This window comes from Phyllostomus hastatus, unplaced genomic scaffold (assembly GCF_019186645.2).
Source record: "Phyllostomus hastatus isolate PE091 unplaced genomic scaffold, TTU_PhHast_1.1 phas_scaffold_345, whole genome shotgun sequence".
In the NCBI taxonomy this organism is placed as follows: Eukaryota; Metazoa; Chordata; class Mammalia; order Chiroptera; family Phyllostomidae; genus Phyllostomus; species Phyllostomus hastatus.
In genome coordinates, this window is record NW_025334024.1 from 6627996 (window position 1) to 6648531 (window position 20536).

At 41.5% G+C, this 20536-nt stretch overlaps 1 protein-coding gene and 1 pseudogene across 1 annotated transcript in view; both read right to left on the reverse strand.

Annotated features, from left to right (window-relative positions):
* Window positions 1-775: 775 nt before the first annotated feature.
* On the reverse strand, window positions 776-3052 carry LOC123805720 (annotated as a pseudogene).
* An 11971-nt stretch (window positions 3053-15023) lies between these two features.
* Window positions 15024-20536, reverse strand: part of PLCG2 (phospholipase C gamma 2) — a 147942-nt gene continuing 142429 nt past the window's right edge. The window contains exon 33 of the mRNA XM_045818416.1: window positions 15024-19854. Within this exon, the coding sequence (XP_045674372.1) occupies window positions 19812-19854 (43 nt within the window). The 3' untranslated portion in view covers window positions 15024-19811. The remainder of the gene's footprint in view (window positions 19855-20536) is intronic.

The following is a 20536-nucleotide window of genomic DNA, read 5'->3' on the forward strand; positions in this document are numbered from 1 at the left end:
TTCTAGATATCTTTTTCCCCAGTCCTCCAGGGGCATCTATTACAGATCTAAAAGTGAAATACTTCCATACCAATATATATTTTTAATTTTTTTCAAGGCACATTAATATCAAGAGTGCATTACAAAAGGCCCAAAAAGAAAGAAGGGACACATTCCGCCATTAACACCAACAACTATGCTCTTTCATCATGTGCTCGTTGAGTGGGGATTTAATCAATTTTACAACTAAAAAAAAATAATGCAGTGAGTCTCATCATAACCAATGTCCTCATACAATGTAGTTTTGTTTACAATGCTTCAAACAGTTTAAACCTAAAATTTTATATCACACCTTCGTGTTTGTACAATCCTCAGTGAGATCGCCTACAGGATTAACAACCAACCATTCAAACATCGATTAAAGCCACATTTGTTTAAGGTTCATTCAAGTAATACAGAGCCCCAAACTTAATGGCTAAATATATAAACTACTTGTACTGATATCTATTATTTGATTCTCTCTTAACTATTAAGTTTTGTTAGCAAATAAACTCTTCAAAGGCAATATTTACCTCTTTTGAGTTCTGATCCAGAAGTTTAATCACAAAATCCACAGCCTCGTTGGCAAAACTGGTGCAGAGTGTCTGTAAGTCACTATGCTCAGAGTGAAGTGTTGCATATTCCATTTTCACATTTTGCTGGAACTTTACATGTGCAAGCCATGGTTTTGAACCTCTAGGTTCTTATTTCTCCACATTGTTTAAAGACACAAACATTTCTCAAGTGCCTCCATGTTCTAGAAGGGGAATTTTTCAGAGGCAGCCACTTCTGAATAGTCTGACGCCATCAGTCCTCTGAAGCAAGGGGAAGGGGAAGAGAAAAAAGCTGAAACACAAATTTCATCTGGTAAGTTTTACATTAACCATTACAAGCTGGATAGTAGGAGAATGTGGCTTTATTTTTCTCTCAAACTCTGTGTGTTGGTGTGGAAATGAGTACTTGGCTGTCCCACCACAGCTTCTCGTAGTGGGACTGTCAGAGAAGTCTTGACGGGGGAGTATGATTTGTCTACCTGTCAGGTGTAAAACTCCAGGCGCTCAGTTCATTTTGGGCTTGGTCCCGTTTGTCCTTGGTATGTTCCAGCTCACCATTCATTTTTAGGAAAACAGGTTGACCGCTGGGTCTACCACTGTTGATCTCAGTGGAGCAGCACTGGGCGACTGGACCTTTGGAGGTACTGAGTTTGAGGAGTGCACTCTGGCATTGCTTGCTCCTCAGTTGCTAGTGTCATTACAGGGGTGTTTTCCCTGCAGGCAGACTCTTGCTGTTGTTGCTTTCATTTTTATTTCCAACTCCCTTTTTTTTATTTTAATCATTGTTCAAGTATAGTTTTCTCCCTTTTACTCTCAATCCAGCCCCGCTCCCAACCCTCCCCACTTCCCTCCCATTACCACCCTCCCCCTAGTTTTTGTCCATGTGTCCTTTAAATTTGTTCCCGTGAACCCTTCCCATTGTCCCCTGAAATTCCCTCTTCTCTCCCCTGTGGTCACTGTCAGCCTGTCCTCTATTTCAGTGTCTGGTTATATTTTGCTTGTTTCTTTGTTTTGTTGTTTAGGTTCCTGTTAAAGGTGAGATCATATGGTATTTGTCTCTCACTGCCTGGCTTATTTCGCTTAGCATAATGATCTCCAGTTCCATCCATGCTGTTGCATAGGGTAGGAGCTCCTCCTTTCTTTCTGCTGCATAGAATTCCATTGTGCAAATGTACCATAGTTTTTTGATCCATTCATTTACTGATGGGCATCTTGGTTGCTTCCAGCATCTAGCTATTGTAAATTGTGCTGCTATGAACATTGGGATGCATAGGTTCTTTTGGATTGGTGTTTTAGTATTCTTAGGATAGAGTCCCAGCAGTGGAATTGCTAGGTCAAAAGGCAGATCCATTTTTAGTTTTCTGAGGAAATTCCATACTGCTTTCCATAGTGGTTGTACCAGTGTGCAATCCCACCAACAGTGCACTAGGGACCCCTTTTCTCCACAACCTCTCCAACACTTGTTGTTTGTTGCTTTGTTTATGATGGTCATTCTGACTGGTGTGAAGTGGTATCTCATTGTGGTTTTAATTTGCATCTCTCTGATAGCTAGCGATATTGAACATCGTTTCATGTGTCTTTGGATTTTCTTTATGTCCTCCTTGGAGAAGTGTCTGTTCAAGTCCTTTGCCCATTTTTTAATTGGATTCCTTGTCTTCTTAGAGTGTAGTCGTGTAAGTTCTTTATATATTTTGGAGATTAAACCCTTGTCTGAGGTATCATTAGCAAATATGTTTTCCTATACAGTTGGTTCTCTCTTCATTTTGATGCTGTTTTCTTTGGCTGTGCAGAAGCTTTTTATTTTGATGAGGTCCCATTTGTTTATTCTTTCCTTTATGTCCCTTGCTCTAGGGGACAAGTCAGTAAAAAAGTTTCTGCATGAAATATCTGAAATTTTCCTACCTACATTCTCCTCTAGGACTTTAATGGTGTCACGTTTTATATTTAAGTCTTTTATCCACCTTGAATTTATTTTTGTATATGGTATAAGTTGGTGCTCAAGTTTCATTTTTTTGCACGTGGCTGTCCAGTTCTCCCAACACCATTTGTTGAAGAGGCTATTTTTACTCCGACTCCCTTAAGCTAGTTCCAACATTGGAGTTCAGATCTGTATACTTGCCCTCCAAAGCTTGCCCATATGCTTCATACATTTTCCATCTTAAAATTAACTCATCTCGCCCTGGCTGGCGTAGCTCAGTGGATTGAGTGCAGGCTGCAAACCAAAGCATCGCAGGTTCGACTCCCAGTCAGGGCACATGCCTGGATTGCAGGCCACGGCCCCCAGCAACTGCACATTAATGTTTATCTCTCTCTCTTTCTCCCTCCCTTCCCTCTCTAAAAATAAATAAATAAAAATCTTAAAAAAAAGAATATAAAAAATCTTTTAAAAATTTTTAAAAAATTAACTCATCTCGTGTCCTCCCTTTGAAGTCTGTTTCACTCAGCTGAACCTTTTGGGGAAGAGATTGCTGGTTGGCCATCTAGAATCCTCTCCAGACAAAGGCCACATGGGCATCACCCAGTCACAGAGGCCAAAACTGCTGCCGCCCCCACAGAGCCCCGTGCTCCCCTTCGTGTGCAGGTTTTGCCACCACAAAATGTTGCTAAGGGAGGAAGCAAGACTGCCGCCCCTGTATTTTTAGATTTTGTTTTGAGGATGAGTCATCTTGTGCTCCTCACCATCCCTGAGAGCTATTGTCAAATATGGGGCTGAAATGCTCTCCAGCTTTAAAGAGGAATGATTTGCTATGTTACTGAGGCAATCACGACAACCCCGCTAAACTGGGGTCAAGTAATTGTCACTGAGATTTTGCTCTGGATTGGTTCTACTTTGGGATAACGACTGATATTAATTTGTCAGCCTTGTTGACTAAATCAGTGAAGGACGATCATTCTTAAGAGTTACTTGCTACTACTTGTTGAGTGTTTGCATACTATATGTAAGGCTATTAAGCTCATTCAGTTCTCTCAATAACTTTAAGAAGTGGCTATGGGTCTTTCCGGTCTACATGCGAGGAAATGGAGGTTTGGGCAGGCGGAACATCTTGCTCAAGATCACCCAGATCACTTGGCTAGGAAGTGACAAAGCTTGGATTTGAGCCAGGTCCACTGAGTCCAGACACCAAACTGTTGACTACCATGTCTGAGGTGGCTTTATCTTTTTGGCGTGACACTATTCAAGGCCAAACATAACCTGAACTGCATTTGCAATTAAAATAAACTACTTTATTTTATTTGCTGCAAAAAAACATACAAGTAACTGTACATAGGACCTTTTGTTGCATAAAATCATAAGTTACATCAAAAAGCAAAACATTATTTTACCATATGAATATGTGTCTGTTAATCTACTGAAATTCAACTTATTTAAAGTAAGAAGTATGCATGTTAGCCCTGATAACCCTTAGGAAATCTTCCAAGAACAATGGATTTGCTTTTGTACATGATTGTACACTGACATTGGTCACACTACACATTTCCTAAGCTGCTCTCCCCCAGTTGGCATTCTAAAGTAGTTTTTTGAGAGCAGAGTTCGCATATTATTCAGCTTATTGATACCTGCCTCCCCTGCAGCCTCTTGCATCACTCTGGGCATGCAGCAAGGGCCTAATAAAAAATCTGCCAAAGTAATAAATATGCAAAGTCCAACTTGTAGAGATACCCTTAGGTGTTTGAACTCTCCCACACAAAGGTAGCCTTTTCCAAAGCACTTCAAGAAGCTTCTCTAAGCACTGTAGACACCTTAGACCTTTGGCCCACATGGAAAAGATTTCTTTGGTAGTGGGTGATCATGGCTCCTCAAAGTTCAACTGATGCATGCTCTTGCTTGTGGTACCTTCCGCAGGCTCCATCTCTTATTTGCAGCTGACTTTGGGCAAATCTGCCCCTCATCTGTAGAGTGGAGATAATGCACCCCCTGCTCCTCTCACAGGGACCTTGTGTGGATGGATGGCGGGGAGGCCATTTTGAAACCTGCAAAGAACTAATGCACATGTTCAGTTGGCCAAAAAGTCCCTTACATTTTTTCCATAAAATAAAAGACACACTTTGTGTTTTCACCAATGGCTTTATTGACTTGGATATTTTGAGTGTTGGCTATCTCCCACTGTTAGCTTCTAGTGGGTAGAGACCAGGGGTGCTGCTAAACATCTTCCAATGCATAAGTCAGCCCCACAGCAAAGAATTATTTGGCCGAAATGTCAATAGTACCAAGAAACTTTGCAAACCACTTTTGACACATTCAATCAGTCACAGCACCTTCTCCATACACTGCATAAATGATTGTTTTTCTTTCTGTGTTTCAGTTGAGTTTTTACCTTTCTTGAAATAATAAAGTATAATACACCAAAAATGTTGCATATCTTCTTCCATCTTCAAATTAAAATGGCCGCACAAAAATTCACCAGTTTTGATAAGTTTTTCTTTACATGCACGCTGATATAATGGCCAGCATCATACAATCTAGCAGAATTGTTTTAAATGAAGTTTAAGTCAACTAAGCACTACTAGAGCCATTGTCCCAAAAAAAAAAAAAAAAACTAAAGCTCTTCGGCCAATCCAATAGATTCTTAATTAATGGTGGTGCTGCTGGGAGAGGCTGAAGGACTTGGAGGGGAAGCTGGTGTGCACAGGAAGAAATGCTGGTTGAGTGGAAAGCATTCAAGTGGAATGTCGGCAGGTAAGTGGCAGTGTAGGACCGGAGTTTGAATGAGAACTGGTTGTTTACAGAGTGGTGGTAATGATGAAAACGTTTCATTGATTCATTGCTCTGTAACAGGTGCTTGTTTGTTTACTGTGGTTTTAAATACTTTGATTTGAGCTCTAAACTGAAAATGGGAGAGTTTTTTTTTTGAAGTTGCAGAGTAGATTACTCCATGATAGAGGACAAAATGGTAATCTTCGCCACTCCACTTTAAATTTTGATGTATTTAAACATTCATGGTGGTATGCACTGGCTTTAAACCACACTGGACTGAAAAGCCAACTCAAATATCGGTCCAGTTCTTAATTCTATCCACTCAAAATACTTTTCTTTACTGTAAAAGTAACTCTATAAGTAATGCACTAATACATTTTTGTTGTAACAAGTTACAACACTGCAGATAAGGCCAAAGAACCCTTTTACCAACATACCCCAAATTTTGTGTACATATTTGTATAGAAAATAGGACTGGAGTGCTCATTTGTCCCATACTATTGTCTCCTACCCGCCTTTTCCTTCTGCTACTTGTGTTTCTCACTGAATTGTATACCATGATGGTCCACTGATACTAGTATATAGGTAGATGTTAGTATATTAGTATTCCTTACTTGCTGACATAGGTATGCAGGTATATAAATGTGGTGACTATGTGTCCCAGTTGGCCCAGGACTATTCCAATTTTATGCTTGTAGTCCCATCCTAATTTTTAATAGTGTCCCATGTCACTCTTAAGTGCATCCCATTTCCATAAGTTGTATGGTCACCATGTATGTATACTATTACAATTACAAAAAGAATTAAGCATTTTTCATAATATGTGTCAGAAGTTATTATGAAGTGGTTTTGAGAGGGAAATGCCATTTTGCACATGTATAGTAGAATACAGTAGGAAATCCTAAGTTCTGAGTATGCCAGCAATATTCTACCAACACTGAAATATTAGTATAAAATTACCTAGCTAAAGAAAATTTTATGTATAGGAGTTTGTCAGTGATCCTTTTATGCAGCAAAACACATGGGCTGCTGGGAAGGAAGGTAATCATGTGGTAGTGTAAAGCAAACACTGGCACCTAGTTCACTAGGTGAATGCTGGTAACTAAAAGCAAGTCACGATATAAAGTATATTTGAAGGACCTCCTCTACAGCATATGCAAAATAAAGCAAATATCAGTCAAAATTGTTAAAGCCATGTAGGAAACGATCATAATACATTTGAATAAACTCCTCTGCCAGTAGCCATTGTGCATGTGGAAAAATAAATATTCCAGTAAATATTGGTACAAATTATGCAGCACAATGGTACACTTGAAAGGATTCCAATATCAACCGTGTGAATGCAGTAAAAATAAGCTCTCTCACAGAATACTGTAGTATTCAAGCAAAAAGAAAACCATTTCAATGAATTCAGATAGAACTTGCTATTTCAGTAAATATAGAAACATGCTCAAAAGTATTTGTAAAATACATCATAGATGTTTTACTTTTCTTTTTCTCAGAACCTAGAAAGCCTGAGTACAGGAAATTCTCCTTATAATTGCCCATCATTGTATTAGTAACAGAGTCAACAATAGCTTCAAACAATGCACTGTTTTGATATTGTGCTTATTGTTCTGGTCATCCTGCCTGAGCCTTGCAAAACAGTAAGACGTGCCCTGGTGGGGCCAGCCCTGAGGAGTAGAGGTGTTCAGAGCAGGTGGAACTGCTGGGCTGCCCCCACCCCGGGCTAAGCTAGAAGCCTGCAGCCCCCCGGGCGTGGGAAGCACTCTGGTTCCCTGTGCACCTCAGAACTTTCCTAACTCAAGTTCTCTGCCTGCCTCTGGTGATGGTATCCCTCCTTCTCCCACCTCCTGTCAAACTCCCAGACTCACCAGATGACTCACATACCTCCAAGGGAGAAGTCTATGAGTTGGGAAATCTCACTCCACTGCCTTTCTGCTCTCTCTGCTCCCCAGCCTGGGCACACATGTGGAGCTGCAGCCTGGCTCCAAGGGAGAAGCCTCAGCCTGTGACCTCAGTGGTTCCCAGCCTACATCATGCCTTTGTAAAACATAGGACCCCTGGAGGGGTGATACATTTTGATACAATGGCACAGAATGTGTTTTCTTTATGATCATCAAATAAGATAAATATATACCCAACTCAGTTAACCAGCTGCACAGTGTTCCGTAGTGGAAATACACTACCACTGATTCAGCTTCCTTAGTGGTGTTTACTCACTTTTTCTAGCTCGCCACTTTATCAAACAGCACAGCCATGAAAACTCTTCTACCCAGCCCCAATGAGTCTTAATGGTAGATACCCAGAAGTGGAGTTGGAATTTTTGTAGGTTTCACTGTATCAAGCATACATTTAGCTACTCATTTAAAAAATGACCTCTGCATAGCTTAAAGAAACAGGTGTTTTTGTTGTTGCTGTTCTCATGTAACAAGAGGTTCACAAGTCAGCAAATCTGGGACAGTGATATCAGGGAACAGGCCCCATCTTTCCACACTCTTTTACTTTAGTAATTCTCAGCGCATGGTTCTGAGAAGGAGGCTGCACTTCTAGGCATCATTCCAGGCAAGAAGACAAAATAAGCAAGGTCAAAGGGAATGCCAGCTGCTTCTGTTGCTCCTAAAGAGCCTTCCTGAAAGCCCACCCAGTGATTGCTTCTTACACCCATTGTCCAGAACTGAGACCCAGAACTACCCCTGGACCAACTCTGAAAGGGAGTGAGGGAGATGGGGGTTGGGTTGGCCACCTGGTTTATTTGCTTTCTGAAGCAGCTGTACAAATGTTCTCCCACCAGAGTTCCTAGTTCCCTCATGCCACTGCCAGAACTTTCTCACATTGAAATGTTTGCCAGTCTGATGAGGAAAACTGTTACTGGGCAGGGGACCTGGCCCTGAGCGGGGCTGCCCAGGGCCAGCTGGAGTGTGCAGGCTCCTGGTGTAGGAGAGATTTCACAACGTGAGTGCAGGTGGCTATGAGGGCACATTTATTAAAGCTACAGACAGTGGAACAGCGAAGGGCTTAGCATGGAGGAAGCAACAGGAGAGCCCAGGCTGGGCTGCCTCAGCTCACTGGGCAGCCAGAGAAGGGGGGTCTTGGGGACAGGTTCAGGGGATCAGCCTGGGACAAGCTGCCACTGCCCACTGCCCCCCTGGTTGCAAGTCTTGTGGGGTCCCTTAGAGTTTAGGAGATGCCTGCCTGTGGAGGAAGATGTGAGAGACAAAGAGAGAAGGAAATGGCATGGGCTGCTTCCCAGAGGACACCTTGAGCTGGGTCCTTTGTCTTGAGTTTTTACACCTTCTCCACACATTGCACAAATCTTTTTCTTTTGCATTTCAGTTGTATTTTTACCTTTTCTTGAAATAATAACACATAATACCCTGAAAATGTTGCATATTTTCTTCCATCCTCAATATTAAAATGGCTGTGCAAAAATTCACCAGTTCTGATAAATGCACACTGATAAGACAGCTGTCACAATACAATCTGACAAAATTGTGTCCAATGGAGTTAAAACTAAGCACTACTAGAGCCATTGTTCAGAAAAACCTAAATGACCTTTTTGGCCAGCCCAATAAAATGATGCAGCACAATGAGCATATTCTACAAAAAAACAAAAACAGCTGCCACATGACCTAGCAATCCCACTTCTGGGTGTTCATCCAAAAGAATCAGAATCTCAGATATCCACATCCCCATGTTTACTGAAGCGTTTTTCACCCCAGCGAAGATGTGGAATCAATCTCCCATGCACAGGGGAATGGATAAAGAAACTGCGCAGTGTGGATGTACAATAGAATGTTACTCAACCATAAAAAAGGAAGTCCCGACAGGCCACGGTGAGAAGGGAACCTGAGGACACTGCACTCAGAGAAACACGCCGTCCACGGAGGACAAAAGCTGAATGAGGGATCGGAGGCATTCGCACGCATCCAAGCGGAGAGCAGTGCGGTGGGTGCCCGGGGCTGACTAGGGCAGGACGTGGGGAGCCGTCCAGTGGGTATCAGGTGTCAGTCTAGCAAGACAAAAAAGGTCTAGCCTGTACAACATTGTGCTTATAGTTAACAGTACTGTATGATATACTTAAAAATTTAAGAGGGTGGGTAACAGTTTCTTAAGTGTGTATATTTTCCTCCTGAGTAAAGAAAACGTGAACTGGAGACTGGCCTCCCGGGCCATGCGGCCCTGGAGCACCACGCTGCGTGCTGCTGTCCCGGGTCGGGAATTTCTGTGCAGGCCTCCGGCGTGCAGCTGCCAGGGAGCCACGCGACTGCAGACGCCCTGGAACCTCATCTTCCCGCTTGCAGCCCGGAAAGCTCTTGGAATGTCCTCTGCTGCTTGCGGTGACTGGTCAGTGAGGAAAGGACACAACCGGGTTTAGTCCCCACACCACACTGTTTTGTGAGGTCTCGGAAGTGTCTCATTTGTCCGGTGACCAAGCTGAACTGTCAGCTCAATTTTATCATCTACTAAGGATACTAAAGTGAATAAAGCATTTACAAAACAAAAACAAAAGATGTAAGAGAGGGTGCATTGCATGTGTTCGTAGCGCATATGTACACACACACTGTCCTCTTTTTCTTCAGTGTTCAGCAGAAGTTGCCCACTAAGTCACCTGGAGTTGGTGCCGCCTCAGGGGCAGATCTTTGGCAGCTGTTTGTACTTCGGCTTCTTTCATCGTAATTGGATTAGTCAGGCTTCCAGTGATTCTTGGACATTTAGTCATTTTTCATTTTAATAGAATGCCTGTTTGTCTAAGCTAGTCTTTTCCTTTCTTTTTAAATCTCTATAGTTAAAAAAACTCACTTTTTAAAACTCCTGGTATGGTTCCTTTGTGCTTTTTTTCCCCTTTATTTCATTAGCCTTTTAAAAAAAACATTTTGTAAATTATATTAGATTTTAGTTCTCTGCTTCATGAATTCCTTTTATAACACAAATTTTCTTTTTTTAGTCTTGAGGGTTTTTTCCTCGCTTTTAAGTTAAAAATACAGATCATTTATTTTAACCTTTTATTGTTTTTTATAATAAATGCACTTAAAACTCTTGTTTTTTCTGAGCAAAAGTTTTATTCTGTCTCTTTAACCTAAAAAATATTTTAGAAATAGATTTTACAGTTTTCAAGTGCAAGCACTTCAGGGGGATGTCTTTTTGTCTGTGACTTCCTTGTGGCAATGAATTTAGATTTATATGAGAGCAATTAAAATAGTCCTTCCCCTAGCGCCAGCCCTGTGGCTTGGTGGATAGTCGATACTTGTCCATGTGCTGTGTCCAAACCAAAAACCAGTGTGTGTTAGTAGAACCTTATGTGTGCATTTGATCAAATTTGTGGCAGATTAGAGTCTCTATGTCCTTATGGTACATTAACCTAAAAGTAAAAGGTGAGAGTGAGAGGTAACAAGCATTTGTTCGTGATTTTTTTTTAAAAAAGTAATTATTTGGGAAGTACTGACTCAGGCAGAAACTCAAAGAGTGTTACTATCAGGAGACAAAGGCAAGAGGGATTTATGAGAAACAAGGGGAACAGCCACATCAATAGAAGGAAGGCATTTCTAGAAGCTGACGTGATGTTCATTCTAAACAAAGTTTTTATTTTCAGTCAGGCACCCATCAGAATTGTTTACCTTTGCAAACAGTTCTCTGGGACACGATGTAGCATAGGGTCCCAGCCCAAAGATTATTTGCCCTGTGTTAACATTCCAAAGGTTTGAGGCATCCTCTGAGATGGCAGCTCCCGCTCAGTTTTAAGGTGGCTCCACCTTATCTTTTTTTACATTTCTGCCTCCTTAAACTATGGTTTTCTGAGAGACACCTCTTGATCTCTAACTGTAATTGTGAACTTGATTTTTTTCCCCAATATGATTATAAAAACTTTGCTGTGAGGAGCATAAACATTTGTGTCTGTTACACTTTGTGGATGCAAAGTCCTTGTTATTGACGTGAAACATTGCCTCTCTTAGTGGTACCTACCTTGCAGTGTATTTTGTCTGATATTAGCAATGCTACACCAGCTTTATATTTATTAGAATTTATCTGGTCCATCCTTTTTTATAGCTTTATTTTTCCTTCCTCCCCTTTTTTTGGAAAACAAATTTTAAAAAGTAGGAAAGCAAAGACAAAAATGTAACAGCATTTTCTCACTACCCAGAATTGCTAGGCACTCATACCGTGTACTGTGTCTTTAGTCTAAATCTCTCAGTCTCTCTGATTCCCTGCCTCCTACCTTTGCCTCTCCCTTATTTATTTTTCATTATTTTTTATTCTTCTGTTTAGGTTTCACCTAGGAAACAGAAAGCTTGAATGTGCCTATATCCATTTTTGGTAGAGCGGGCCTGCTCTTACATTTGTGCCAAGCACAGTGACACTCCCAATAAACATTTTTAAAAGAAATTAGACATAGAACAGAGCTCAAACTTCCTTCCCCTACCTCAGTCGCATTGCCTTTACTAACCTTCTCCACTGACTCAGTCTTTACCAAGCGTTCCTTTTAGTCCATTTTTATACTTTTGCCCATCTGTCTGTCACAAGAAATATTGCTTTGCATATAGTTTTCTAAAATGTGTTTAAGAGGTATCACTGGGTACGCATTGTTCTGTATCTTACTTTTCTCCAACGATTTAAGCATGTCCATGATCTCTGTATGTGCCGGACTCCATACCATTTCACTTCCTTGTAACTAGTCCATCTTGCAAATATCCTGTGTTTCCCTGTGCCCTTCTGATAATTCATATTGTTCCATTTTTTTCCTTTGATACATTTGTGTGTCTAGCTTCTTTCACTCAAACTTATGCTTCTGAGATCCGTCCATGTTTGTATGAGTTGGTACAGCTCAGTCATTTGTCATTGCTGTACATGCTCCATTGTAAAAACACACAATTTACCCATTCCGCAGGACATGGACAGCAGGACCCTTCATTTTTGCCTGTTGTGAACAACGGGACTGTGGGCACGCTTCCGCACATCTTGTTGTGTTGTGTATATTATGCATTCCTAGTAGGTATGCAAGTAGAAGTGGAATCGCTGGGTCATAAGGGATGCCTACAGTTAGCTTCAGTAGAGTGTCAAACACCTTTACAATGTAGTTTTGTACCAATTTACACAACCAGTGTGAGTGCCAGTTGCTCTATAGTCTGGTCAACAGTTGGTAGTATTGTTAGGCTTTTTAGTTTTTACCACTCTAATAAGTATGTAGTGGTATCTTGTAGTTTTAATTTGCATTTCCTCTTTCAAATGAATGAGCATATTTTCATTAGTTTACAGCCATTTGGATATACTCTTGTGAGGTGCTTATTCATGAGATATGCCTATATTTTTTTAATGGTTTTTATTGACTTGGAGGGATGCAATCATATTTGATTGAAGTTCTTTGTCAGATATATTATTGCCAATATCTTCCTCCACCCTTTGGCTTGCTTGCTTTTTCACTCTTCTAATTGTATCTTTTGATAAACACTAGCTGTGAACTTCAGTGGCAGCTAATTTAGCAGTCTGCCTGTGTTTAAGCAAGTTTTCCTTACTCCAAGGTTATGAATATCTTCTAGGAATGTTATTTTATCTTTTATATTTTTTACCCTCACCTGAGAATATGCTTATTGACTTTTTTTTATTTTTTTAAGAAAGATGACACGGACCCCAGCTCATGGGGTCTGCGTCATTATGGATGAAATATGAAACATTCACATGGACTACTGAGTCCTGTGGAGGAAAAGGGACAGCATGGCTTTTCTCTCAAGGGGAGCAAAAGCTTTGGCCCTCATGCCAATGAGCTTTTATTGTCTTACTTGGCATGTAACAAGAAGGTCCTCATTAACTATGCACAGGCTCACTTTAGGTGGTTACCTAATACAGAAAATAAAGGAGGGGATGCTGGTAATCACAGAAGAGGGATATTTGCAAATGAAAAGGCGAAAGTAGTTGGACTGGTTACTCTCATCCTTGGAAGGTGTAGCATGGCTTTTAGGAAGTTACTTTGCAGTAAATGTCCTCAATTTAGGGTGAGGGAGTTTTAGCAAAAAGCAAGACTCATAGCGGCCTAAGTACATTGCAGGCCTGATTCCCCACGGGAAAACCTATCTGTGGGAGTGGGTCCTGTGCATCTCCCAGTGGGAGCTGGGCCCACGCCACACAGAACGGCCTCCCACAGAGAGAGGGTAAGGGGCAGAGAGAAACTTCAATCAGTTGCCTTTTGTATGTGCCTCCAACCATTGAGCCACACTGGCCAGGGCTCTTTTACATCTTGATCTAAAATCTCCTGGACTTGATTTTTGTGTGTGGCGTAAGTTAGGCATCTGGTTTCCTGTCCATCAGTGATGCTGAATGCTGAAGTATATGTGCTTAGTAGGTACAAAACTGGCAATACTGGTCAGTGTCCTGGAGCAATGGTCAACTGAATCTCCACTAGATACAATCTGTATTTCTGTGGACGAGAATCATTTGAATGACTCACACAATAAAAGGCACAGAATCAGACAATGTTGACGGTTGAGAGCCTAAATACTCTTGTTCTTTGAATTCACCTTTGAATCGGTTGTAACATTTTATTGGTTCCTTCGTTAATTAATGAGTTAAACACACTTTTCAATGTGTTTCTTTTATATTTTTGTGAGTTATGATTTTACCCATTTAAACATGGTCTTTTAGCAGTTCTAATTCCTTCTTTGCTTTTTACCATTTGCTGTTCATCATCTGATACCGGGCTTTATCATAGGCTGTTTTAAATTTCTGGACCAAGGTGACTAATCCCCTGAGGGCAGAGGGCTGGGGGCAGGACAGTCAGAGTAACTTAGCACAGCTTCCTTTGCATGGGGGATCGGGGGATCGCTGGCAAGACAGCACAGTGACTGACAGCTCTAGCACGGCCTATCACTTCGCTTGTTGCTCCCCTAGAACCACACATTCTACACTGATGAATTAAACTTTGATCATGTAATAATTTTGTAAACTTGGGTTTCTACATTACATGAGTTTTCACTGAAAGTAAGATAGACTTGTAACCTACAGAAAAGTGTAACAGGATAGAAAAACACATTTTTTTTATAACTAAAAAAAGTGTATCAGTCTTGTTGGCAATTAGCAGTGATTCCCAAATCTGCTGCTCCCAGTCCTTAAATATGCCCCCTTACCTTGGAGATCCTCCTAGCACAACCCCTTTGCTCCTTTTTTCTTTTGGTATTTAATAAGAAAAGAAAAGCAAAAGACCCAAATCTTCCTCTTTTTCAAGCATCAATGAATATCCACTCAGAATAAAGTTCTTTTCGTGGCTATTCCTTCAGGCCACAGGGAACCTATGTAGCTTAACCTGTCAGTTGACCAAAGAAGAACTGACCACCACACTCCAGTGCTAGGCATGCCTGCTGAGGAGTTCAGAGTTTGAGACCAGGCTGGGTGGGAAGATGATGGAAGGGATGAGGACAGCCTGACAATCATGAATACCCCCCAGCTCAAAGCATCACGAAGACAGCTTCTTCAGAACAGCTGTCTATTGACCCTGCAAACCTATGCCACAGACCTAAAAACTGAGCAAGACCCACTCAGTAGTAAGAAGGAGTACCCTAGACTCAGCTGGAGGTAGTGGAAGGCCTTACAGTTTCGCTATAGTCAGATGATACCCCTTACACCTCTTGTTGGAACCGACGGGATAGAAAAACATATTTAAAAAAAGAATTATAACTGTACCTACCTCATGGCTAAAGTATTTCTTTATTGTTTTATGTGGGAGCAACGAATGGATAGCTTTAAAAAAAATAGTTCTGGACAGATTGTTGCATTCATTTAGATCAAATTTTTATTTTTAAAAATGTGATACAGCCATTTAAATTTTCACATTAACGATAGCCAACATTTGTGTGACTTATACACATTATTCTCTATGTACACAGAAGCACACACTATTTATATAAAAAATAAATTAAGCTTTAATAATTAAGCACAAGTTTACAAATGCAGCTTTTTAAAGCCTAATGAAAAATAAAGTGTGGAAATTTCTGAGAGACAGAAATCTGGCTCTTCAAGATAAAAATTTTTTGAAAATTAAAAACCTGAGACAAATCATTGAGTATTTTTCCAATGCCAATTTTGTAATTCTGCAGATTTCTTAATCTAATTATTAACTTTTTATTGGCTAGAATATGACTTCTAGGGTTGCCTCCAAAAAGTTAAATGTCACACACGACAAAAGTTTAAGTCACATTCCTTGTAAGAGTTAAAAGCACTGCAGCCCCTCTCAGCCACTCTTGCTTCCAGCGGAACTCATCATTCAGTGGCCCTTGATGAGACAATCAAAACTTTATGCTCAGATACCACTGAAGTAGATTTTTAAATTTTTGCTTAAAAATTTTCATCATAAATGGTTGCAAAGGATAAAAGTGCCAGCATATTGTTGATAGCGCCTCTTTAAATAAAACCACTATGTTCGGTTTTGAGCTCAGCCGAGAGGCTCTGCACCCAGTGCTCATTGGACAGATGCCCTCGCCCTTACAGAAACTACGTGGAGAAAGTGATTTTTCATTGTAGGAAGTGCCATGCTTTTCCTTTTACTCCTTGAACTTGTATTTTTAATTTACTTCCCCCTCAAAATTTTAGCTTAATTATTTTTGGCCTTTTTATTGCTTAATTGTAGATCCGTAACAAAATGTGATCTTATAAGGCTCTGTGTATTTACATTTTTTCTCCTGGACTGAACTTGAACAATAAACAAATATAGTACAAATTTTAATAAATTATTAACCATAGTAAAATTTAATTAGCAATGTATTACTCAATGAGATGAGGAAGGCTTCCCCCAGCCCAATTATTTCATCTATCTGTAGATTAATATTATCTTTGTTAGAATGGTCATGGTCCAACATCAATTCTATTCTTTTAAAATTTCTGTATGAAAGTGTTGATAATCCTTGTTCACAGTGATAAGTAGATGGGAACAGAAGGAGTTTGTAATAGCAGGATAAATGAATTCTTCCAATGCCTTTGAAATTACATGCTAAAATATTCAGAAATCTTGGGTGTTCCTTCAAGTTTGTTGAAAGCAAAAGAATTGGGAACCACCAGACTTGCAAAAGGATTTGCACCCTGCTGTTAAGAATCTCTCACTGTCTAAACACCCATAGTTTGAATTTCACGCCTTGAGTCATGCTCTACAGTAAGATCGAAGATGCAGAAAGATAGTTTCTTTTTTTTGAGAGAGAAAAGGGCACTTTCTCAGGCACATGATTAAGAAAATTTACAATAGGAAGGTGAAGATCTGAAAATTGATCCCCTAAAACTATTTGAGTCTGTGTGTTCCCTGGAAAGCTCTGGAAGACTGCTAGGGGTAAGGCTGGCCCAGTTGAAAGACCAGTGACCTTGGTGGCTTAAGTTTAGATTTTGTTTAACTAGGTCACAGGACGTATACAGTTGAACAACATAGGTTTCAACTGCACAGGTCCACTTATATGGGGATTTTTCCCAATTCTGTAAATGCATTTTCTCTTCCTTCTGATTTTCTTACCATTTTCTTTTCTCTAGCTGACTTTATTGTAAGGATACAGCATATATAACATACAAAGCATGTGCTAATCAACTATGTTATTGGTAAGACTTCTGGTCAACAACAGGCTATTAGTATTTAAATTTTGGGAGAGTAAAAAGCTACATGTGGATTTTTGATTGCACGGTTGTGGGGGAGGACAGTGGCCCTAATACCCCTTGTTGGTCAAGGTTCAACTGTACATTATTAGACTATGTTGCCTGGCTGCCTTCTTAATAGAGCAGCAAGTCTCCAAATGTATTCCACTGTACATTAGCCCCACGAGAGATTCCTTGGCAAAAGGGTCCTGAGATCAAATTTGGGAAATGTGATATTCTACACCACTCTTAACTATGCACATTAGAATATCCAATTCTCACGGAAAACAATTATTTAACTTTGTATAACCCAAATTTTCCAAATCCTAATGATCTAACCAGCTCCCCCCTCTCATTTGTCCATGTAATTACTGATGCTTCAATCATAACCCAAGGAAAATGATGATGAAGAAAAATTTTAACACATACACAATTGTGGTTTCAGTCCATCAATGCTGCAGCCATATTTCAAGATGTTGCTGTCCCGACTCTTGATTTGAATGAGCTGTGCTTAACCCCTGACTGTTAAACCATAATCTCAGACAGATCCTTTGTAGGACTTAGGTTTTGTGGCATGCAGAAAGACTCTTGAGAGCAATGATGTCATCTGCACCCTTCACTTTCCCCTCCTGTGTCTTTCCTGAGAGAATCCTACCACCACCAAGAATTAAATTCATGTGTTACCCTATTAAGAGAATGTGGCAGCCAGAGCAAATATTGTCTAATGGTGGATTTGCGTTATTAGAGCACCTAGGAGGAAGAGACAGTTTTAGGGAGAGGGTCTTCCCAGCACCATTTACATAGTATAACCACCCCCCAACCACCACCAACCCCTGCCTGTTCTTCCTCTGCACTTGTGGCTGGGTATGGATTTTTACACAGTGGCAGGTGAAAGATGCTTAACTCCTGCTTTCTTTTCTATGCCACCGCTTCTCAGTTTCTTTAGCAAAACATCTACTTTAAGCAGGAAGGAGGTCCAGGCCTTACTAAACTTTTTGGGTTTAGAATGGATTGAAGTGGGAAGGTGCATGTCTTTTCCTTACTCCTGAGCTGAAAACAGGTAATGACAGCAATATCTGAGCTCCACTGTGTAGAAGTCATAATGGAGCCAGTAGGGGATGGGTGGTACAGTGTAGGTACAGTAACCAGGCTCCGGTGGCTACCCGGCCCCGGGGGTCTAATGGGCCACTGGCTTCCAGAATCTGTACGTTCCTTCCCTGCAGCCTGCAGCTCAAGGCCTTTTTCATCCAGCCTTTCCTGAAAATTGCTTAGAACACTTGCTACCATCAGGAGTAGTGTGTTCCCTGAGTTGCTGGCTGCCAAATAGAATAACAACCCCCAATTCAAGGAATAACTAAAACAATGTTACAAAATGAGGGCCCCACCTCGGTCAAACTGCTATTACCTAGTCTCCTGGCTTTTAGAAGGTAAAATGCATTTCTTTCAGAAGCACATGGATACGTTCCCTAAGGTCAGTAACCATGGCTTTTTATTTTCCTTCAAAATTTTTTTTGTTTAACATTGTACCCCATGACCTTGGCATAGTGCCTGGCATAAGGTGGTGCGCAAGAAATTTCTGTGGAATGAAAGGATAAGGTCTTTTGGTCAGAGAGAGCCTAGTTGGTTTTCATGTACTCGCCAGCAGTCCTGTGAACGCTGAGCCCAGGGTAACCAGGGGAGGGCTGAATGGGTTGCTAGGACCCCGTTCCATCCAATTAAAACCACCAGTCTCACTGCCTGCTAGTTTGCTCCTCCCCACCACAATCTTCTCTTCAGTTACACCTTTTCCCTCTAAGTCGGTTCTCAACTCATGCTAAGCTACCAATCTACTAACCACACCTTCAATTATTGTCCTCATCTTTAAAAAGCCTTGTTAAATCATCACACTGTACAAATCATTATATTGTATCTCAAGATACAGAGGAGTGTTCTCTTGTCCTAGGTGGGTTTGCTGCATTGAGGTGGCTGCATCTGAGATTTTCTGTAGTTTTCTAATGCTGAAGCCCCAAGGCTCAGCTTGCTGCTACAGAAAACTGAGTCACTCAGAGGAATTCCCCACTGGAGCCTAACTTGCATCACCTCATTTAATCAGTAAATTGACCTCTTGTCTCTGGGAGCTGCAGACCCAGGGCCCTCCCCCATGGTCACACAGCCAGCTCAGGAATGGGCAGAGCAGGTGTGAGCAAGAAGCTGGCTGGGTCTCTGGTTTCTAACAGGCTTTTTAAATCAAAATGACTCCAAAATTTCCACCTCTCACTCCCAATAACTCCAGTCACAAAGCAAGTCTCTACCATTAACTAGAAATTGTCTTAACGAACAGATTCCATGGACTCAGGCACTGTAGCAGGTCTGTCTAGCCAGCCAGCCAGTGGTAGTTAAGGTGCAGTGAGCTGAGCCCGCTGACCTGGGGCAGGGAGGCTGGGCAGATGTGGCGGCCAGGGGCAGGGCTCCTCTTTGCACCCTAGTGAACGCCGATGGCCTTACCCGTAGAATCGTTTGCCTTTCGGTTAAAATCCTTTTCAGAATCTAACTTATTAGTTGCTTACATTGTGGGCTCATCGTCCATGGAAGTCAACTACCTGGGCTTTTAGAGCCAGAAAAGGAATCCTGCTCCCCGTGCAGGTCATGCGCAGAAGGTCTAACTGTTCGAGGTTTTCACTGCTTTTATTCAATGAGGTTTGGAACACAAGAGGCCGAAAACGAGGAGCGTGATTTTAGGATCCCCTAGAGAGAATTATAAGTTAAGAAATAGTCTAGGATGAAAAAACTAGGAGGAAATCGCCCCAACTCATGCCGACCGGGTCTCCTTCAGAAATGTGATCTTGACGGTAGACTTGACCAGAGGATGACATCACAGATTCGCATGATCCCAGAGTCTGAATGCAGCACATTCTTCTACACGCAAACACACGCACACACACAACACCCTTACACGTATACCCCGGCTTCTATGAGTAAAACTTGCTGTTGCTGACTCTCTTCTCTCTTAACCTGAAATGAAACAGATTTCACCGTCATCCACTGGGCTAACAACACACAGGCCATGTGCTCCCTAACAGTTCCCATCCACACGTCTGCAGGTCATTCGTGGCTGGATGGTGACCTCTTGGCAAGATAGTTTACCTCTCTGTTTCCTCACTGGTCACTGCCACTTGCTAGGCTGAAGTAAAGATACAGTGAGAATAATATGGGTAAGCAGCCTACACGCTGTTTCCCACTGGAGACTGCCATGGGCATTTTGGGGGGTCAGTGCTTTGCGGAGCAGGACTGTCTGGCACATTACCGGAAAGCAGGCATCCTGGCTGTGCTACCCCCATTACATGTCTGCAGCACAATCCAAAGCACCCCATGGTGGGGCGGGGGCAGATTCTGCCCTGCTTCAGGACCACTGGACTAGCCCCTTTTTGGGAAGGCAATAGGGGCTCTTTAAAAGGTAGTGGCCATCATTCATGTTCACTATTATATTGAGTGTCCCTCTAGTGATGACAGTTCGGCTTAGAGAAGGTGCAGATACTCAAGATAGTACTAAAAGTTCATTTATTGAGCAAGGAGAGCTAAAGTCAAGGATATTGGTCAAGGGATTTCTAAAGATGGTGGTGCCTTCCCAAAGCCTGGCCCCAGGTGCCCAAGGTCGCTGTGCTGAGAGGAACAAGACCTGAGGGTCTGCAGGTGG